Genomic DNA, 23,843 nt, shown 5'->3' with positions numbered 1-23,843 from the left:
CCACTATATTCCATCTGTTAACATCGAAGACCACGTTATTTAGCCGTTTTCACACATTATGTCCAAACATTGGCAAATTAAATGTCCACCGCCAATCTAAAGTCGTCCACCACACAGATTTACCCAAAACCCATCCAATTAATAAATTGGTTGTTACCTGAGAACCAGCTTCTAATAGGCGTCCCCATAGACTCGTCAACTTCAATTCGAAATATCCAGGTAAATCTTATCACCAATCCCTTTCTAGCTACACATCTAATAAAGCTTAGTGTAACAATGCTACACCTAGCTGGATACTTAATAATTTAAAACCATCACACTTCTCCTCAGTATAGTATTTTACTCGAGCAGGATTCAAAGCCAACCACAACACTAGGTGTTCTCTAACATTTAATCAATCACTTGAAAAGTTAAATATTCAAAATAATTGATATTACCACCTAATCTGCCGTCAACCGCACCAATTCGCCCTTTAAACCGTCAATCATCACCACTTCATCAACACCATCTAATCCCCAGTAATTTATATCAAATAAATCAGACGGTCTTAGTATCCCTTCTTTTTCCTCCTGTTCCAAGCAAGTTACGGTTTTAATGAACTCCTCCTTATCTACCCCATTTCCAATCCAATTCCTTGGCAAATATTCCATAATTCTTTCGCCGTACTATGAAAAGAACTAGATTTGATCTATTGCAGCCGGTCCATGATCACATTTTGTTACTGAGTTATTATGAGATGTAAAATATTGCTCTAACTCCGGATTCAAGTCACTTTTAATCTTTGGGCCATGCAAAGGTTATTAGCTACTAAACTCCCTTCTAATAACAGACAAAGAACGAATAAAAGGCCATGCTTAAATGCAAAATGTGTCGTGTGTGAAGAAAGATACCAATCTTTGACCACTCTTCTTATGTCTCTTTATTCTAGATGTCTTGTAATTATTAAAAGCAATAAATAAAAAAATAAATAACAATGAGTGATATACAATCACAAAGAAAATGAATAAAATATAAAATAATATTTTTTGAGATTAAGAAATTAAAAATCATATATTAATTAAGATTGTTTAATGGCTTGACTCTCAAAGTCTCAGGCGGAGTCGTCAATTTGTCGTGTGGAAATTTTAGAAGTCGTTGCCAATATTTTTTTATAAGATGCGATCGGTCACTTATTAAATTTATTTTATTCGACAAGATTCTAAATTGATTTTAGATTCATCTAAATAATAAAAATTGGGTTTGCGAATTTTAGAGTTAGGTTCGATTTGGAAGTACAGTTATGCATGGAAAAAGATTATTATCCAGAGACACTTGTTTCATGAACAGTATCATTTAATTATATGTTATCTTATTTTAACCTTAATTTTTAATTTTATTTTTATATTTCCTTAATCATTATTTTATTCGAGACCTAAAGTCCATTATTCAATGTATTGGTGTGATGTACACATCATGCAATTATGAAATGCCCTGCATAAATCTCGATAAATGTCAAATGAAAACATTTTATTATGAATATTTCCTGAATCCGCTTATCATACTAGTGGGATCTGGGTCTCTCACCTAAGGAATTACTTGAGAAAACTTGCTTTTGCAAGATTATCAAGTAAATCCCGTCATCGAGGTTATCATTTGTGGGTAAAAACAATATTTTTATGAGTACAAACCAACAATATTTTTATAAATGCAAATCCTAGTATGAGTAGAGTAAAGGTCTTTTATTAAAAACATTCTCTAAACCCTATTATACTAGTGGGACGCCAAAATATTCTTTTGGAATTTTTCAAATGAACTCGTTTTCACAAGCTTTCTCGAAAAGTTCCATCATTAGAGCCTCAACTCATGTACAAAATATCTCTAAGTGAATGCAATGACATATAAATAATGTAATGGTGGCATGTAATAAATTTCAATATTTGTCACCTTTTATGTCATAATATTAGCGTTATTGTTATTATTATTATTATTATCATTATTATTATCATTATTATTATTATTAATATTTTTTTATTAATTAATTTAAAATATCATTTGGATTAGGAAATATTGGAACTTAAGGTTAAAACCCTTTCATCATACTAGTGGGATTTTAACCAAATCCTTCACCTAAGAAAATTAACGGTGTTGTGACTTCTCAAGTCCTAACAAATATTCCATCATTGATCCCATCCAAATAATATGTTATTATTCTTACTATTATTACTATTTTTTTATGTCTACTTAAGTATATTCTATATAATTAAATATCCTATTTTTTCTTTTTTTAATCTATCTAATTATACTTTATATAACTATCTATTTTATTCTTTTTTATATTTATTAATTTTTTATATCTTCGTATTTTCATAATTTCCTGCTTCCATATTTCTACTACCTATACTGTAAAAATAAATATTTTTTATATATTTTCCTTATCATATTTTTTAAAACTATGTTTTTTATTTCCTAAAAAATCATACAAAACAGACAACAAAAAATCATATGAAAGAAACAACACAAAATTTCAACAACTAAAGCCCAACACGGTAGCTCAAGAAAAAGCAGAACCCATACCTTGAGTGGGTTCGTACCGGCCCAAGAAAATCAAGCCCGCTTCAAGGATTCAGCTGGTCAATCTACAACGCCGCCGTTTAGCAGCTTTTATTTCCTCCTGAAACGACGCCGTTTACATAAAATTACGCCCTTTCCCTTATTCCAAACGGCGCCGTTTAGTAGCAAACCTGCCCTACTATTTAACCTTCTTTTCTCTCTCCCTCCTTTTTTCACACTCATTTTCTCTCCCTGCCCGAGGCTCTCTGCCTCTCACCCTCTCTGTAACCTCTGTACCTCTCACCGACTTTCTCTCTAACCTGCTTAGCTCCAACCTACCTAGTCACCGTTCCTCTGTTCAACGGCGATGATCTTCGGTTTGCCTTTCTTTTCTCCCTCTCTCCTTCATTTTCACACTCATTTTCTCTCTCTACCCACAGCTCTCTACCTCTCAGATTCTCTCAAACTTCTTAGCTCTCACCTACCTAGTCACCGTTCCTCTGTTCAACGGCGATGATCTGGTTTGCCTCTCTTTTCCCCTATACGCGGCCTCAAATCCTCCTAAACCCCTAAATATTCGAAACCCTATTAACAAATCGTAACCAAAAAAACTCAACGGTTCTAATGTTTTTGTTTTTTTTTTTTATTTTCTTGTCTTTTGATTTGTGTTTTTTTTTTCAAAGTTTGTGTGCTCTAAACACAGAGAAAGAATTGATGTTTTCATGAGATAATATTGTTGGACAGCTATCTCCAATACAGTCTCTTAGTCTCTGGTTGGGCAAAGAGGGCAAAGATGGGTGATGGGTGTAAAATGCCTTGAAAACAATCTACTGAAAAGGCAGTCCACCCTTGTTTTCTTGTTGAAGTAGCAGCCCTATACATGGAACTGAAACTCGCTTGCCTCCTCCATTCTCGAATTGTTTTGTTTTGTTTTGCTTTCCGGGGGCTCGATTAGAGGCGTCTCCGCCACCGCTCCGTCGCCATTCCTATTCCATCTGGTAATCCCGTCTTCCTATAAACCGTCTCTTTCAATACTGTTTTCAACCCACAAATGAGAAGAATTCGTTTTGCATGTCTCTCTGCTCTTAAATCTCCAAACTCCTTTCTCTGCCAAAATAGCCCAATTCCCACAGCTTTATTTAGGATTGCTCGCCTACCCATCAATCCCCCTTTTGTGGTTGCCGCATTTTGCTCGAATACAAGAGCATCTGATTCCGGTTTCAGTGATGTGGCCAAGTTCTATGCGACTATTATGGATAACTCTAAAGCATATGACAATCTGGAGAAATCCCTTGACCAACTTGAGCTCCAATTGACTACTCCTTTGGTTCTAGAGCTTCTCCAAAGGCTTTCTATGGAGGAGAAGTTGGCATTCAGGTTTTTCACATGGGCAGCCCGTCAACATAATTATGCCCATCAGCCTCAAGCTTTTAATCAAATGATTGACATTTTGTCCGGTACTAAGTATAAGATTAAACAATTTCGAATCGTTTGTGACATGCTTGATCATATGAAGAGGAGTAACAGGAATGCGGTCCCTACTGAAGTTTTGCTTCTCATTTTGAGACAATATACTGAAAAGCATTTGACTCATCTTCAGAAATTTGCTAAGAAGAAGAGGATAAGGGTGAAGACACAGCCGGAGATCAATGCCTTTAACTTGCTGTTGGATGCTTTGTGCAAGTGTAGTCTAGTTGAGGATGCTGAGGTTCTGTTCAACAGGATGAAGACTAGGGTTAAACCAGATGCAAATTCTTACAATATATTGTTTTTTGGGTGGTGCAGAGTTAGGAATCCAAAAAGAGGAATGACGGTTCTGGAAGCAATGATCCAGTTGGGTCATACTCCTGATAACTTTACTTACAATACTGCTATTGACGCCTTTTGCAAAGCAGGGATGGTTAGTGAGGCAGCTGAACTTTTTGAGTTTATGAGAACAAAAGGGTCAACCATGTCGTCTCCCACTGCAAAAACTTATGCAATCATGACTGTGGCTTTAATCCAAGACAACAGAATGGAGGAATGCTTTGAGCTTATAGGGCATATGATAAATAGTGGTTGCCTTCCTGACGTTTCAACATACAAAGAATTGATTGAAGGGATGTGTTCAGCAGGGAAGATTGAGGAAGCTTACAAGTTCTTGGAAGAGATGGGAAACAAAGGATACCCTCCTGATATAGTTAGTTATAATTGTTTTCTCAAGGTTCTTTGCGATAATATGAAGAGTGATGAAGCTCTGAGGCTTTATCAAAGAATGATTGATGTGGGTTGTGTGCCTAGTGTGCAAACCTATAATATGTTGATTTCAATGTTTTTTCAGATGGGTGATTTTGATGGGGTGCTTGAGACTTGGCAAGAGATGGATAACAGGGGCTGTGCACAAGACATTGAGACTTATTGCATCATGATTGATGGGCTTTTCAGCTGTAATAAAGTGGAAGATGCTTGTTTTCTTTTGGAAGATGTTGTAAACAAGGGATTGAAATTGCCATACCCGAAGTTTGACTCCTTTTTGATGCAGCTTTCAACAATTGGTAATCTCCAAGCCATCCAGAAACTTTCTGACCATATGAGGAAGTTTTACAATCCTGCTATGGCAAGACGATTTGCACTGCATCAAAAGCGGAAGAGTATGAGATTAAGAGGGAAGTAAGAATATATGACAGCATTTTTGGAACTTTTTCTTTCATCTTAGCTCTAGTCTCTACAAGTGCCACATTGGATTGGTAGTTGGGTACTGGTTAACTCTTTGGAAAGCTTTGAATAAAGAACAGCTAAGAGTTCACAAGACCAGAATAGTAGAAGGATGAGTTGACTCCACCAAATGTAGCATGGATACCATAAAGAGCTTCAAGCGAGCTCTAACCTTGGACCACAATGCGATTCCACATGGTTGTTCTCATGATCCCTGGCAGAGCTATGTAAATCTTATATACTGGTTTCATCGGTGATACTACTGGTAATGCCCCCAAAAATTTGTACGATGAGTTGGATAACTGCAAGGAGTTATGTTTTGGATTTATCTGTTTTCCTTTTATTTCTTTTCAATTCAGTTAAGGAACCAATATTTCAGAGAAGGAAGTTCAACTTGAAAATTTTGTCAAGGCCGAAATTTATTTCCTGCAAAAGATTCATGATTGATTCAACATCTATTCATATCTTTTTGAGCCATTGCTAATGTTGGCAGAGCTGGAGATTGCTTTTTCCAATGTAAGTCAAAATGCATACCGTTTTTCTCTTTTATGTCCTAGATGCCTACCGTTGTATGTTTAGATCTATTTAGTCTCAGTGTAATCATCTGGCATGTTGTATATTTTGCGTTATAGTAATAAACTCGTGTCCACTTTATGCATGGAGAAGCTCAGCAGTTTTTTGTGGTAAAAATCTTTAATCCTGCATTTTTTTGTGATTTCCTCATCTTGTGATGACTAATGAGTTGAACTAATCCCATTAGTGCCACTATTAGGCCAAGTTGTGTTAGAAATGATGCTAGCATACCCTAGGCTGAAATTTATGAAGAATGAGAAGAAGCTAACTGATATTAATGAAGAATGACAAGAAGCTAATTGAGGGATTAAACTACTTGAGATTTTGTTTTGTTACTTTGTTCTATTTTATGGGTTTAATTGTAAATTTTATAAATTTGGGGTTCTTCAATTATTTTGGTTATTTTATTTTAGTCAGTGTTGATGTAAGACCACTAGGTGGTGAGGTTTGTGGGAGTTTTCTGATCTAAATTCTAGATAAAACAAACAAAATTGAATAAAGAAAAGGGCAGAAGAGAAGAAATCCCGGAGCTTTGCACTTGGAGTTCCTTATTAGTCACACCAAAGGCTGATTGTATCACACAATCACAAGGGAAATATTGCTCGGAAACAATACATGACTCATATAGAAACCTAGCATCCCTAATCCTAAAAGAACTAGAATTCCTTTTCCAATTAGGATCCGGCTCCTCTCTATTGAAAAGGTTCCATTTATGGGTAGATGAGGTGCCACCTCATTAAACTTATAATCAGGAGCTGCAAGTATGCCATGTTATCCAACATAAATTGCAATTGGATTGTTCACAGTTACTAGGAAATTCATTTTTAAGTTTTTGTCTCTTTCATATTTCTTCTTATGCATTTTTTTTTAAAGATCCTTTAATGCTAAGTTACAAACCCAACATAAAGGTGAAAATAAGATTGTATAAGTCACAAAAATTAAAATTCTAAAAGTTCAAATATATATATATATATAATTTGCTTTAATTTTCATGGTTCATTCTGTTTTTCCCTTCCTGAAATCTCATCTGCAAACACCTGTACTTGGTAATTATATTAGGTTTAGGATTTGATTGATAAATGCCTATATGATTTCAATTTCAGCAGCCATTGATTTAATAAAATTTCGGACAATAATATTCACACAAGTATTACACTTGTGACAAAGAGAGGCAAAGAAATTGCATCTTTATGAAAGACTAATTGAACATTACTGAATGCATAATGGAGAATCTGTACATTAAGAGTTTCTTGCATATTACTGTAATTAGGTGTTTTGGGGCATAAATTTTGAGTACGGAAATGGTTGCATGACAGAATTTTCATGTTCTGTAGTACAGATTGTAATTCACAGTGTGAACAATGTTAGCACTTGAGACTTGTCTGCAACGACACAAGATTTTGACCTTAGAAGAACTGGAAAAGGACTTATTCTTGGGTTCTGAGATAAATGCGATCACACAGTTGAACAATAGTGCTAATACTTGTGTGGATATGGGTGCCCAGGAACCACATATGACTTCTTTCTCTTTTTCGCTCTGGTTTTTGTTTCTGTGTTCCTATATGACTGATTCTTGAAATGGTGATCCAAGAAAATAAGTGGTAATAAGAAATGACTGGCAACAACTTTGCTATTCCAGCTCCTTGGTGAACTAATCTCATTGCCAACAGCAGTTGTGATAGTAGTGGCAGATTTCTACTCCAACCATCTTGTAATAGACACAGCAACAGTTGTGACAGTTGCGGTATCCCTCTCTCTTTCATTATCAGTTCTTTGTTTTGTAAGACTCAAAAGCTTGCCATGATGGCAGGGTTGGGTATGTAAATCCTCCTTTCTTTAACAGATTTCTACTGCCACCATTGCTCTCATGACGCAATCTGCATCACAGATCCATGCCTTTTTTTTTTGGTATTTATTTTTAATGAATTTTAATTATAATAGAGGTTGAAAGAGGTGGAACGAGAGGGAGAAAGGCAGAGAGGAAGGAACCCATATCGACAACCACCAATCTAAACAGAGAAGCCAGAGGGAGAATAGGATATGAAGAAGGTGAAAGGAAGAATGTAGAAAAAAGGGAAAGGAAAAGGGCAAAAAAGGTTCGTTACTCTTTAATTTTTTTTCTTTCATGTTATTTTGTAATTGATGTATACAATTATTTTTTATTTCTTCCTTTTTTCCTTCTAACATTTCAACCGTATGATGAAATTTGATATCTTAAATTTATAGTTACTTCCTTTATTCCCATTTTTTGTCTCAAAGCTCAATTTAGGGTCTTAATTTTTTGGATCTTGGTGATAGTATATGTATACCTTGGAAATCAATGACTTGGTTGTACTGAGACATTTTGTATTTAATATTTAAAATTAATTCAAAGGTTTTTTTTCATTAGACTTGTATATATATGAATATTTGATAGATTAAAAATTTCAATGTTTGCATCTGAACATTTGATTCATTGGTTTGCGCATGATTGTTTTGCTTAAAAGAGTACGATTCGAATTTCTTTTCTCTCAATTCAAAAAAAAAAAAACTTTTAATTTTTTTTTTAAATGCGAATGAAACATTAAAACCAATTACATCAATCTAGACCAAAAAACACTTACAGCATGTTTGGTTCACTGGAAAAAATATAATGGGAATAGAATTGTCATTTCAAGAGAATAGAATAGGAGAAGAATAATTATTACTTAGATTAGTTCATGGGAATGAAATAGGATGGAAACTTTTATTATTACTTATTCCATTGTTTGGTTGGTCGGAATAAATTTAAGAATAATTAAAGAATAATGGATAAATAACAAAAATATTCTTTATTAAAATTTAAAAAAATTTTAATTAAAAAACAAAAATACTATGATGAGAAAAAATACTCTTTATTATAAATAAGTAATATTTTTTATCATAATACAAAAATAATTTGATAATATTTTTTTAATAATATATGCTCTTTAATTTTGTTTTGTTTAATAACAAGGGAAAAAAAACAATAATTCAATAAATATTCTAAGGCATCATATAGATCACAATTTACAAAAACCTCATTTATAATAATATGAGATTGATGAAGATAGTAATGAAGAACACAAATATCCATAATAATATTCAATAACAAAAACATTCATGATAATATTGAAAAACGCAAACTTCCTTAATAATATTGTTGTCCTAGAATAACAAACCAACTAATAACGAGTTTTTAAGTTCTCAACAATTAACAATAAAGTCTTGAAAGATCAAAATATTTTAACATCAAGGTCTTGAGATAATCTTTCTCAACCATCTAAGTCTGCTGTTAAGGGGAAGAGTAAAAAAGTAAGTTAGCTGGGATGGATTATTAGTAAGTTTGTAAGATGCCTCATCAATTTCATCCTCTGTCAAACCCATAACCTCACGTAATGCACTATTCAAATCTTGAAGATTTTTTTGATGCACAAGTACTTCAGTCCCCAAAGCATGGCTCAATGAATTTCCAATATTTTCTAATTTCTCACTTAATAAAATGGCAACATCCATAAATTTTTCAAACCCATCCACTTCACTCGAGTCATTGGTCCTTCGCTTCTTACTTGTTGTAGAATTTTGATTTTTTTTACCAACTGATTGTTGAAGTTGGGTAGCAGAGATATCCACATCATCCAAACCAATTACATGTTCACATGCAGAACCATCATCTATCCCATGAGCAACATCTTTTTCAATTTCATCTAAGACATCTGCAGGAGTTTGAGCATATTGTCTTGTTGCTTGGTCTTTAGCATAAATATCAGATAACTCATTAAAAAAAGAAAAACTCCTTTTTCTGAACTGAGCAACATCTTTGTGACTCTAATCAAAGTAAATAAATAACATTATTAGGTATAATAATTGATAAGAAAATAAATACAAATATGGAAAAAATTTAAACAACATGCTTACAATTATATAAGAATCCCATACAGGATCTTCAGCAATAACCATATTCCTTTCATGGTCCCAACCAAATCCACTAGTACCTCTCCCTTGTACCATATCATATACAATTGTCCATTCTTTCTTCAAGGTCTTAATCCTTGATTCTATGTGAGGTTTGGCCTTCAAATTCGCATTTGGCAAACTTGTTGCAATCATTCGTTCAAGCTCTAACAAATAACCACATTTGAAACCGGTGTCTACATTATATGTTCCCTTATTGTGCAGATCAACCAAACATGATACTAGTATAACATCTTCATTGTGGGTTCACTTTCTTTTTGTTCCTTTTTTTGAAGTTTGATAAGGAATGGTTGAAGATGAAAACATTCTTTACTATCAAAAAGTAAAAATTAATTTATCAAATAAATTATCATAGTGATAAATGAAACATAAATATCTTAATTAATTAAAAATACCAAAGTTTATCCACGTGATAAAAAAGAATACCATTAAAAGCAATGAACAATAACAAAGATTACTTATCAAGTTTAGCTAAGCCTCTTAACACTATCTCTTGAGTAACTTATCCAACAAAAACCTACACAAAAACAAACTTCATCTTCAATTTTGATTCTGCCTAGATGTTTGCCATTCAGTGAATATTTCATTTGCTAATTGCATTCTCCAATTAGTCCAAGCATCAGTGGGGTTAATAGCACCTATTGCATCTTCCTCCTCAGGTGTTGTGTTATCATGAAGATATTCACCCACTTCGTCTTCAATAAGGTCAAATGTCATCACTCTCCTAATAAAATTGTGAAGCAAACAACAAGCTATAATAATCCGATTATGTATCTTAATTGGATAAAACGATGGACTTCTAAGAATAGCCCACCTAATTTTTAACAACCCAAAACATCTCTCAATTACATTACGAGCAGCTACGTGTTTCATATTAAAAAATTCTTCTAAAGTCGTTGGTTGATGACCTTGACGCCATTCATTCAAATGATACCTTTAACCTTTAAAAGGTGCAAGAAAGCCCTCACAATTTGTATATCCCGCATCAACTAGGTAATAACAACCTATATAAAAAAAAATTAATTGCTAAGTTATTTATTTAGTTGATATAATATTATAGGAAAATCCTTATGCTTTTTATTATCTTAGAAAAACTTATCATGCAGCACTTTAAGTCCATGTCTCCTAGTAATTGCATCTCGAAGAACTCTACCATCAGCTACTGATCCTTCCTAGCCAGGAAGAACATAGGTAAATTGCATATCAAATGTACATGCACCTAACATATTTATTGTGATGTCACCTTTACGAGTTCGATATCTAGGTTTATCTGCACTTGGCACCTTCCTTAACCTTTATATATGTCCCATCTAAAGCACCTAAACAATTCTACAATTCAAATAGAATTATCTTTTATTAGAAAAAATTATTGCTATATTGTATGTATAGTTATAAAATTAATAAGATGATTAACTTACCTTAAACCACTTCCACCAATTGTCTGTAGAATTTGTTGGAATGAGCTTAGGTTTTCTAAGCAAATGATCTTGTAACTTCATCACTGCATTTAACACCTTATTAAAGTGCCGACTAATTGTCTCACTTGACCTTCTAAAATTTTGTCTAATAACTCGACTTTTAAGATGATGAGCAATAATATATAAGAATATTACTACTTGCTCATCTACAAGCATGTTCCTTGTTGATTTCAACCCTCCAATATTTTCTAACATCTCACATAGTTTAACAAAAGTGTGCTTATTCATTCTAACTTGTGCAATACATGAAAAATCATTATCATGCACAAGTCGCATCACATACTCTCGATTTGCATAAAAATCTAAGTTATAAGATCTTACTCTTCGCCTACGATTTCATAAAACACAAATGAATGCCAACATAAGCCAAAACCAAATAACGACGACACACATCTCCAAGAACACTATCAACGTAGCAACAATCCTTTTTCTCCTATTTAAATTTCTACGCAAACCCAAACGAGCCATAACTGCAAAAATTAGATTTTCATATCCATGATTTATGTTGTTATAAAGAAAATAATAAAAATAAACATACAATAAATATTTATTACACCTAATAATAGATATTTATTTAAAAATAAAACTACAAAATCAATAATAATAATAATCAACATCGTAATAGAAAAACAAATAGAAATAAAAAAGAAAGAAAAAAAAAACAATGACAGGGAATATTAAACTTTTGAGAGATATATATGGCCTCTGGGGTTTGACCTAATGTTTTGGTGTAGTCTGATTTTTCTTTTAATTGTAATTTGTAATTTTGTTATAGTTAAGCTGAATCTAGCTGTAGAATTCTTCAATCTTTCCATTTGAGCTGTCTTCCTATTTGAGTTAATTTTATTTGATAGCTAGCAGTTCTACTCCTAATTATTACTAGTGCTCCTGGTTTCTTAATCAAATCAACACATTCAAAGCCACTTGAAAATATATTGCATGTGACGCTCAAACCCCACCTTCTAAATGCCCAAAACAAAAGTCCTTGATTGCGTGCTACGTTCATTGTTTCAGGTTTCTGATGAAGATAAAAAGAGAGAAGGGAAATAGGTTTAAACTATTCCATGTTTTTGTATGTGGGGATTAGAGTAGCAATGGTCGTTGGAATATTCTGCACAAGCTGACAAAGCCCAACGTGATTTGTGTTTTTTATACTACAAAACTTCTACTTCCAAGCTCAGTACCAGCTTTGGAAAAATTAATTCTTCTATTCCTATTTTCAATCAAATCAATAAAATGTATTAATTTAAGTAGGGAACATAATATCATCAATGTATCGATATAAAGACAAGGATTGATTATCTCTCCTATATAATGTAATAAATAATCGACAAATACAAATAGAAAAAATACAAAAAAAAAAAACTTGCAGTGAGTAGGGGGAATTGACAATTTATTGATTAACTTACTTACTAGAGATGAAGAAATTGACAGTTGATGGTAGTGGGAAAGTGCTGCAGTGGATGGTTAGTTGAAGAAGAGAATATGATGAAGAGAGAAACAAGAAATTGATTAACCTAAAATTATTTTAAAAGTGTGGCTTTGGGTTGGGTAGGAATTTTTTATATTGCTATGGGGTATTTATGTCTAATCAATTTTTAAGTCTATTCCTAACCTTATGGAATAGCTAATACCAAGGGGTTCTCAATATTAGCTATTCAGGGACCTCTTGGAATGGCCATTCCATTGAACCAATTGTAATATGTAATTGGTGATTGGAATAAGGGGGGGATGGAATAGCCATTCCCTCCAACCAAGTATGCCCTTAGAGAATTTGCAAATAAAATTGTGCTAATACTCTTAAGAGGAGAATCATAAATGTGTAACTCCATAAGTAGGTTTTCATGATGAGTGACTAGCCAATTTGCATACTAATTCGCTTCACGATGAACTTGAGATATAGTACAATCCCATGGTTGTCATAGGAACTTCTGATATACTTAAGCAGATGCGTATGCAAATCTAAGTTTGAACTCTGACTTGATAATTTTTGGATTGCTAGTAAAAAGTCTGACTCCACTTGAACTTTTCTGTTAGCGATGTCAATGGGTAGGTACTCACTAATTTTGAGACATTCAAAACCGAACCCAATTAATAAATGGGGTACTTGAACCCTACAACTATTCAAATATTTTTTAAATTTACTACCCTAACGTTGAACCCTAATACATACTCACTACTCGATAATTATTCAAACCCGTTTAAAAACCCAATTATGTAAAAAATTATTAAAATGCTCTTCATGTACTAGAACCCAAATTCGCATCCATATCCATATACAATAAAATTTTCCATCCATATTTTATATAAGTCACTAATAATTAAATTTATAAAAGAACACATGTTGGCTCATTAGTTTTTGATGATAATAAAATATTTTCATTTATTTGTGTCTAATGCCTTTACTTAAGTGTGTAGGAAATGAATGCATGAATTTAACAAATCAATCTTTCAAAGTAAATATTAAAAGAAAAAGGTGATAAAAATAACGAGAAATGATTGCCTAACAAGGAGGAAGCTTATTAGTTAAACAAGGAACAATGTTCGTTAGCCAAGTTTCAAATTGGAGAAATGGCGGGCTGAAGAGCTTGAGAAACAGAATCAACTTAGTCAACCAAGTCAGTCGATTAAGTACTCTTTGTTAGAATCTGTGACTAGAAAACAGAACCAACTTAGTCGACTAGGAGAGATGCCAGTCGATTAAGAGTTCTTTGTTTGCAATTTGAACCAGCATAGTACAAGACAGATTAACGGCTAGAACTCATCCTCAACTGTTTCCAACAGACATAAAATTGCCAAATTGTCATCAAAGTTACATCTCCACATATAAAAGGGTCTTCCAACTATTAAAAACAAGTTTTTAGAAGCCTTGAGTGAGATTTGAGCTATAAAAAGGTTGAAAAACCAGAAAATCTTCTCTGTACTTGTCTGCACTTAACTGCCTATTCTTTGCATTTGTATTTTGCACTCAGTCTTGTACCATTCAGATCAACTAATGATCATAGGTACCTTCTCTTACTACTCTTCTTGTATACTTAGAGTGAGAAAGTTACTCTAAGGGGTTGTTCAAGCTTGGGATAGCTTGATTGTTGTAGGTTGTGGTTAAGCCTTTGAAAAACTACTTTGGGTTTTGGTTGAGCCCGTGAAAAACCATTGTGAAAGGTTATGGTTGAGCCTTTGAAAAACCACTTTGGGTTTTAGTTTAGCTCGTGAAAAACTAGTGTAAAAGGTTTTGGCTGAGCCTTGTAAAAGCTATTGTAAAGCTTGGTGAAAGCTTGTGAATTTCACTAGTTATTAGTGGAATTGTTGGAAAAATCCTTGGTTGGATAATCAAGGTAGTGGATGTAGGTCTTGGACCGAACCACTCTAAATTGTTGTGCATTGTTTACTATGTTTTTATTTTCTTTATGCTAAAAATTAGTTCCTCATTTTGTCAAGAGCCGATTTGTGCTATTCACCCCCCTCTAGCACATATTATTGGAACCAACAAAGTGGTATCAGAGCTAGTTCCCTATTCTTAAGGTTTAACACCCTTTGGGAGGATCCAATCGCTCTCCAAAAATTAGTAGTTGTTGAGGGACAATTAACAAACAGACCACCTCTATTTGATGACTCTAATCATCCTTATTGGAGCACTAGGATGTCAATTTACATTAGAGCTATAGACTATGAAATGTGGGACGTCATAACTGATGGACCCTTCATGCCCTCAATTGTGAATGTGGTGACAAATGAGTTAATGCCCAAGCCAAGGTCTGAATGGACCGAGGCTGAAACTAAGAAAGTTCAAGTAAATTTTAGAGCCATCAACACATTGCATTGTGCCTTGACCCCTACTGAATTTAACAAAGTCTCAAGCTGTACAACAGCTACACAAGTGTGGGAGAAACTTAGAATAATCCATGAAGGGACTTCTCAAGTGAAGGAGTCCAAAATAGCCCTCTTAACACACAACTATGAAATGTTCAAAATAGAACCTGGTGAAGACATCACCGGCATGTTTGATAGGTTTACAAATATCACAAATAAATTGAGTCAGCTAGGCAAGCCAATACTTGAACATGAATTAGTGAAAAGACTGCTTAGGAGTTTACCAAAAAATTGGAAACCTAAAGTGACTGCAATCTGAGAGGTCAAGGACCTAAATGTGATCACCTTAGATGAGATTTGCGGTTCTCTCCTTACACATGTGCTAGAACTCAAAGAGGAAGAAGAAGAAGACAAGAGGGAAGCAAAGGAAAAGAAAAAGAACATTGCACTTAAAGCCATCATCCTTGAAGAAGAGTTGGAAGAGTTGTCATGTGATGATGATGAAGAGTTAGCTCTGGTTGCAAGAAAATTCAGAAAGCTTATGGGCAGAAGAAACCGGAGACTAGCTAGAAGAGGATTTAAAAAGGATCAAGGTGCTTCATGGAAAATCAGAAACAAGAATGACTTTAATAAAAATGAGGAGCTGATTTGTTACGAATGCAAGAAACCTGATCACTTCAAGTCGAGTGTCCATTGTTGAAAGATGAAACTCCAAAGAAAAATAAGAAATCCAAGAAAGCAATGGTGGCTGCTGCATGGTCGGACAGTGAAACATCAAGCTTTGAAACTGAAGATGAAAAATCTGAAGAAAGAACTAACATATGTCTGATGGCACAAAAGGATGAAATAGAGGTATCCTCAACCACCTGTGATATTTCCATTGATGATTTACAGGATGAGTATGACAACCTCTGTTATGAATTTGAAAAACTTTTTTCAAAATACAAAACATTAAAGAAAAAGGCTGCATCTATTGAGAATGATTTGGAAAAGATGAAACAAGAGTTCAATTCTGTTTTTGAGCAAAGAAATATTTTGCAAGTTGAATTAGAACACTCAAAAACAGATTTTGAAGTTTTAAAATTAGAGCTGGATAATAAGTCTGATGTTGTGCAAAAATTACTTGATGAAAACACAGCTCTCAAATGTTTGAAAAATGAATATTCAAAAAGATATGCATACCACAATAAAAATTCTGCTAATGCATTACCTAAATGCTATAATTGTGGTAAACATGGTCATTTATCATATGATTGTTTTAAGAAAAGAAATGTGTAGAAAATCAAAAAAATTTGGGTTCCTAAAGGATCATATATTGCCACTAACACTCAAGGACCCATCAAAGTATGGGTACTTATTAAGAAAAACTGAATGTTGTTTTGTAGGTTGAGCTGCATTTGAAGGAAACATGCTCAAGAGCTCAACTCAAGAAGAACCAGCCTTGGTAAATGGACAGTGGCTGCTCACGGCACATGACAGGAGATGAAATATTATTTGCTCAGCTAGACAAAAGAAAGGGAGGTACCGTATCCTTTAGTGATGACTCAAAAGGTAGAATTCATGGGATAGGTACGGTTGGTAAGAACTCCTAAACTCAAATCAGTCATGTGTTGTTAGTTAAGGGTTTAAAGCATAATTTATTCAGCATTAGTCAATTATGTGACAAAGGATTTAAAGTATGTTTTGATTCAAACAAGTGTGAAGTAATAGATATAGGTACAAATAAAGTCTCATTTATAGGAAAGAGATTGAAAAATATGTATGTTATTTTTCTTGAGCATCTTGCAATGAATGATGAAATATGTTTAGTTGCCAATGCTGAAAATGATAGCTGGTTATGGCATAGGAGACTAGGACATGTAAGCTTGCATACCATGTCAAAATTAGTTAGAAAAAATGTCACGACCCGAAACTCCCATCGAGCCTGTGACAACCGCCGCGACGTCCCGATAGGCACTCATTACCTCGAATGCCGATCGAAATCCCGCAAGGCTTAGCATCAGCTTCCGCATCTCCCCAGTGAGCGACAGTTATTAAATCTCACATTTCAAAAAAATCATAAGTCATTTCCAAATCAAAACAATAAAATATTACTTTCTGGCTCACAGGGGCATTTTCGTCATTTTTCTTCAAAAATACCGAAACTCGCCAAAAACATGGTGCAAAAGCTACATATATTCATTCATACTTTAAATCAAATAACTGAAGAATAAAATTACTTTTACAGTGACACGTGGGCCCCTAACTGACTAAGAAGATGTAGGGCTATGAACCCTTACTTTCTAGGATGCAACTCCGAGATTAATTCTCGTCTTAATCAACTATCAACAAATTGTCCTGAGCTTGAAAAATGGATAGGAAGAGGGGTGAGATTATGATTACATAATCCTAGTGAGTAGACAGACATCATCAAAATAATCTAAAGCTGAGTAATAGGAGACAATTAAAATAATTCATCCCAACCCATATAAATAATTGGATTTCATTCAATTACTCAACATGGCTTATGCACTTTTTAAAACTTGGCCCTTGCCAAAAATCCATTCTCAGGGATACCCCGCGGAGGCATCTTACCGAGACTGCCAAGGCTGTTTACTGTCACACACACAAACACATTTCACCTCTGACAACACAGCCGTTCCCTGACGTTGGCTGAGTCTCACTCTCACGTGGTGGCCCGAACGTGAGGTGCACTCAAATCCTACCTCGGGAGTTATCCTACGCGCCTCTCCAATCAAGGTAAGCTCAATAATTGAGAACCGTGCCCCTCTAATTAGGCTAGCCCACGGAACCCTCGTCACTGCAGTGCCCACTTTATAACCCACCAACCAATAAAATCACAATAATATAACATGGCTCACTTAACACATTCAAGGCAAATCAAAGCAGTTCACATATTCTTTAAATTATAAAAATAACCAGTCATACCCACATTTATCATAAGCCATTTAATGTAAAATCATGGATAAACAACACAATCATAGTATAGGTCTCCAATTACTCTATTTTTGAAATCATTATTAAATTTTCAAAAATTTTATAAAATTATTTTATAAAATCCTATTTTCTCATAAAACACAATAATTTTCCAATTAAACCATTTTTCCATAAAATCACACAATTAAATAAATCTATTCTAGATAATTAAGACGATAGTAAGTTTACTTACAGTTCTAGGAGTCTATATACTCTTATTTTCAGTCCACGGGTACAGTCCTTTACCCGTATCTAATGGCTCACCACCTAGCCATAATCCATGGCACATATTTCAATTAAATTATGTCTAACAGTCATAAGCTATTTCAGGCTCGATATATATGCATGATATGAAATGAAAAATGCACAGGTAGCCATCTAGACCCGGTATTGACCTAAGTCGATTTTTCATCCAATAAATTGGCCAATGCGTCCAATTTCACTCCAACTTGCTCCATTTCTTTTCCAATCCCTCAATTCACCAAGCACAACTAATTAACATACAATTAGGCAAAATTTATCTTCACTTTTCTTCTTGGAACTTTCGGCCAATAATGGTACACTAACTCCGTGATTTTTCCTACTTAATTTTCTCTCCATAATTCATTAATTCCTACACCAAAAACTATTATTTCTTAATCAAATCACCTAGAATAACATCCCATTCTTCCTCTTTATTCACTTAGAGAATTCGGCTATTGATGGGCACCAAACCTTTGGTGGTTTTCTTCACTTGTTTTCATGCTACACATCATTAATCACCTAAAAACACTAACATACCTAAAAATCAAACCAATCCAAGATCATTCTCTCTCCATACCCATTTTGACCAGCCATGAATTCATCATGAAAACATGTAATTTAACCATGAAAATTAAAGGAAAATGCATGGGTAAGGTAAATCACTAGCAAAATCAAAGAAATTTTACCTTTGCTTGATCAAATCCTTGAATTCCAACACTTTCTCTTTGATTTGTCCCACCTAGGGTTTGTTTTTCCTTGGTTTCTCTTCTCTTCTGGTTTGGCTGATCACTATGGGAGAAATAGGCTGATTTTTTTGCCTTTTTATAAAGAGATAATAAAATAATAAAAACATGACACATGGCATTTCCTTATTGGTTCAAATTTTAAATATTTAACTTTTAATTCTTTAATTCTCTACCACACATTTCTCATGTTTATCCATTTCCATGATGAATAAAATCCCTTGGTCTTGACAAGTGTCAAGGTGAAAATTTATCGATTTGCCCCCGGGGTGGCAAAATTACCATTTCACCCTTATACTCCAAATTATACCGGAATTAAAATTTTTCAATTCTAAACTTCAAATCATACTCCAATACTCAAATCATACTCCAATAAGTCAAATGGACCAAAAAAAATCTTTTCTAAAAATTTTCATTTTGTCCCCAAGTGGCAAATGATCATTTTGCCCTTAGATAGTGAAAATTTCGGTTTGACTCCAAATTGATCCTCGAACTCCGAATTACCATTTTGAGTCATCCCTGAACTGTGACACTCTTAATTTCACCTTAAAATTCCTATTTGAACTAGTTGAGGCTTAATCGACTTAATGTTACCATTAGGGGCAATATCGTCTTTTAATGATTTCTTAAACTTCCTAAATATGTAACCATTCTATTGAGCATGTAAATGACGTCGTAATTATTTTATAGAACAGGGTTTGACAAAAAATCTAGTTGTAGGGCTGCCAAATATAAAATTTGAAAGTGACAAAATATGTGATGCTTGCCAACTAGGAAAACAGGTCAGAACATCTTTCAAGTCTAAGAAGCTTGTGTCAACATCTAGACCTCTTGAATTATTACATATTGATCTATTTGGTCCAATAAGTACAACTAGCTTAGGAGGAAAATCTTATGGCTTTGTTATAGTTGATGACTATTCAAGGTACACTTGGATTTATTTTCTTGCTCATAAGAATGATGCTTTATCAGCTCTCATAAGTCATTATAGGAAAGTAGAGAATGAAAAAGGACTAGCCATAGTTAGCATAAGGAGTGATCATGGAGGAGAATTTGAAAATGATGAATTTGAAAAATTTTCCAATAAAATGGGGTTAGATTACAATTTCTCTGCACCTAGAACACCCCAGCAAAATAGAGTTGTAGAGAGGAAAAATCGAACCTTAAAAGAAATGGCTAGGACTATGCTGTGTGAGAATAACTTATCAAAATATTTTTGGGCTGAGGTAGTGAACACAACAGCTTATATACTTAATAGAGTCTCAATAAGACTCATGATATCTAAGACACCTTATAAACTTTATAAGGGTAGGAAACCAAATATTTCTCACCTTAAGAGCTTTGGTTGTAAGTGCTTTGTATTGAACAATGAAAAACAACCCCTAGGAAAGTTCGATGCAAAGAGTGATGAAGCAATATTTTTAATATATGCATCAAGCTCAAAGGCTTATAGGATTTTTAACAAACAGACCTTAACCGTTGAAGAATCAATCCATGTAGTTTTTGATGAATCAAATGCTTTACAAAAGAAAATTCATGATGATGATGATGATGTAGTAATCCTTGAAAAGCAAATGAATGAAATAAGCCTAGAAAATAACAAAAATAATGAAGAAAGCTCACCTAGAAGAGAAAATGAAACTCCACCTCTAGAAAATTTGCAAAGAGCAGAAAATTAGCATGATGATTTTCCAAGGAGCTAGAGATTTGTAAAAGACCACCCACAAGACCAAATAATAGGTGACATTTCACAAGGAGTTAGAACTAGGAAAGCAACAAGAGAAACTTGTGAGTTTTGAGCTTTTATATCTCAAATTGAGTCTAAAAATTTTGAAGAAGCTGAAAAAGAAGAAAGTTGGATAATGGCCATGTAAGAAGAACTTGACCAATTTGCAAAAAACAATGAATGGTCATTGGTACCTAGACCTTCAAATCACCCTATTGTTGGCATTAAATGGGTGTTTAGAAATAAGGTAGATGAGCAAGGAAATGTAGTTAGAAATAAAGCTAGATTAGTGGCACAAGGTTACAATCAAGAGGAAGGAATAGATTATGATGAAACCTTTGCACCCGTAGCTAGAATTAAGGCCATAAGGTTGTTGTTAGCCTTTGCATGCTTTATGAATTTCAAATTGTACCAAATGGATGTAAATAGTGCATTTTGAATGGAATCATTCAAGAGGAAGTGTATGTTGAACAGTCACCAAGTTTTGAAGATGTTGAAAAACTTGATCATGTTTTCAAACTTCATAAAGCCTTGTATGGATTGAAACAAGCTCCTAGAGCTTGGTATGAAAGGCTTTCAAAATTTCTAGTTAAAAAAGATTATATTAGAGGCAGCATTGATACTAGATTATTCATTAAAAGACACTTAAATAATTTAATTATTGTACAAATATATGTGAATGATATTATATTTGGTGCAACTAATGAGGTGTTGTGAAAAAACTTTGTTGAAGAAATGCAGAGTGAATTTGAGATTAGCATGATGGGAAAGTTGAAATACTTTCTTGGTCTTCAAATTAAGCAAAGTGAGGAAGGAATCTTCATCAACCAAGAAAGGTACATTCAAGATATGCTCAAAAAGTTTGATATGCTAAAGCTGAAACCAATTTCCACACCAATGAGTCCATACACAAGACTTGATCTGGATGAAAAAGGAAATAATGTAGATCAAAAACTATATAGAGGTCTGATCGGTTCACTACTTTACTTAATAGCAAACAGACCAGATATTCAATTTAGTGTGTATTTATGTGCTAGATTTTAGTCACAACTTAAAGAATCACACCTAACAGCTGTTAAGAGAATTTTTAAATACCTCTTAGAAACTCAAACCTTAGGCATATGGTATTCTAGAGAATCAACTCTTAGCTTAGTTGGATATTCAGATGCTGACTTTGCTGGCAGCAAAACTGATAGGAAAAGCACTAGTGGAACATGCTAATTTCTAGGTAGCATGCTTGTGTCATGGTCCAGCAAAAAGCAAAACTCAGTGGCATTATCTACAGCAGAGGCAAAATATGTATCACTAGGTAGTTACTGTGCACAAATTCTTTAGATTAAACAATAATTGAAAGAGTATGGAGTGACTGTGCATAATGTACCAATATACTGCGATAATACAAGTGCAGTTAATATTTCAAAGAACCTTGTGCAGCATTCTAGGACAAAGCACATTGAGATTAGACCCCACTTTATTAGAGACCATGTAATGAAAAGTGATATTAAGATTGAATTTGTGAACACTTTACATCAATTAGCAGACATTTTTACCAAACTTCTAAATGAAGATAGATTCTGTGAAATTAGAAGAAATTTAGAAATGATTGGTATGAAAGAATTGTAGGAAAAACTTTTGGCTCTTACATAGAAAACAGAATGCATTCAGTCGGCTAAGGAAAATCGCAGTCAACTAAGAGTGTTCTGTTAGCTTAAATAATAAGACCAAGTCAATTTTTTTAAAAAAGGAGTAAAACGAGGTAAAAATTAAATTTACCGGGTGTAAAAAAAAATAAAGAAAAACTGCCAAAAGTGAATAACCAAAATTTAGAGGGAGTTTTGAAATTTTTAAGAAATAAAGTAGGGCAATATTTAAGAGAAGGTGAACAGTTTTTCTTTGGAAATAACTACTGCCAACCTCTCATTTTCTCTCCCCTGAAACCTGCAACTCTAAAACAGAAACCCATATCTTCACATTTTCCTCTGAAATAGACTTAAACCTCCACCATTTAGACGAAACCCCTATCAGACTATTCTTGAATCAAAATGGTGAGATCTTCACAAAGCAAAGAAATCATAGAAAAGAAGAAAGGGAAGAGACCACTGGAAGAAGAGATAGAAATAGAAAGTCTAAAGAAGAAACAAAAAATCATGTCAGCCTTTGTGAAAGAAATATCAGAGAAACTGAAAGAGAAGAAGCAAAAAATGAAAAAGAAGAAAGACAAGGAACCTACACTCAAGAAAGGTACTAGTTCGTCTTCTTCTAATTTCAGAAATAGATTGCATGAACTGAGGTTCAAAAATATTGAGAATGAACCAATTTCCTGTGAAAAGAATATTGGCTGGAAGAGTTCTAATGTGAACTTAGAGATTCAGACTACTTTATCTGACTACTTTGATAAACTAAAATTGAAAGGATATAGCACCTTTAAGAATAGATCTTATAGTGCAAGTCTGGTGATGGAATTCTATTCCGACATTGCTTTAAAAAAAAAGGAATTAGAGGATTCTGATGATTATATTGAAGATGGTCTGAATGTATATTTAAACGAGAAAGAATTTGTTGTAACTGCTGAAGACTTAGGAAGCTTGCTGAAAATAGAGTGTGAAGAAGGTGAGTATGAGTTCCCAGAAAAGTATGATCCATCTTCATTATGGGAGATCATCACCGGGAGAAAAAAAAATTCTTCAAAGAGCAACTCAGGTCTGATAATTAGCCCCCAGATTAGGATTTTACACTACTTTATAGTAGCAAACATTCAGGGCAGAAGTGGGAGTCTAAGTTACATCAACCTTCAGGATCTTTGGCTAATGGAACATGCATTCAATGAAGTTTCTCTGAATGTAGGAAGGTTTATGATTGAAAAAAATGAGAGGAGCTTGCAAACTTGATAAGGTCAACTTGCCCTATGGCAATGTCATCACATATCTTGTGTAGAAAAATGGAGTTTGGGCAATGAGATATGAAATGGATATGGTGAAAACCAGAGACCAAGCCATTTACTATAGGAGTTTGATCAAAATGGTGTATATACTCGATGGTGAAAGATTCATTAAGACCCCCAAGACTGGTCTTGGAAGAGAATCAATCCTGCCTGCTCAA

At 33.9% G+C, this 23,843-nt stretch overlaps 1 protein-coding gene across 7 annotated transcripts; it reads left to right on the top strand.

Annotated features, from left to right (window-relative positions):
- Positions 1-2,782: 2,782 nt before the first annotated feature.
- Positions 2,783-8,181, top strand: LOC18586581 (pentatricopeptide repeat-containing protein At1g73400, mitochondrial-like). Of its 7 annotated transcripts, none has more exons than XM_018129629.2 (3): positions 2,783-3,527; positions 3,673-5,739; positions 7,136-8,181. In XM_018129629.2, the coding sequence occupies exon 2, from the start codon at positions 3,782-3,784 to the stop codon at positions 5,180-5,182; it is 1,401 nt and encodes a 466-aa protein (XP_017985118.2). In that variant the 5' UTR covers positions 2,783-3,527; positions 3,673-3,781; the 3' UTR covers positions 5,183-5,739; positions 7,136-8,181. The 7 variants fall into 7 exon arrangements, with proteins under 7 accessions (XP_017985118.2, XP_017985119.2, XP_007010121.3 ...); XM_018129630.2 differs by having other exon boundaries at positions 3,663-5,739; XM_007010059.3 differs by having other exon boundaries at positions 2,783-5,488; positions 5,583-5,739.
- The last annotated feature ends 15,662 nt before the right edge of the window (positions 8,182-23,843 follow it).

This window comes from Theobroma cacao, chromosome 10, assembly GCF_053813885.1.
Source record: "Theobroma cacao isolate CCN51 chromosome 10, ASM5381388v1, whole genome shotgun sequence".
In the NCBI taxonomy this organism is placed as follows: domain Eukaryota; kingdom Viridiplantae; phylum Streptophyta; class Magnoliopsida; order Malvales; family Malvaceae; genus Theobroma; species Theobroma cacao.
Note: the sequence above shows the minus strand (reverse complement) of the source record. Positions and strands in the feature narration are given on the sequence as shown.

What these genes read in the sequence shown, in the direction of transcription:
- LOC18586581 (XM_007010059.3), top strand. Translation starts at nt 3,581, where the DNA reads ATGAGAAGAATTCGTTTTGCATGTCTCTCTGCTCTTAAATCTCCAAAC.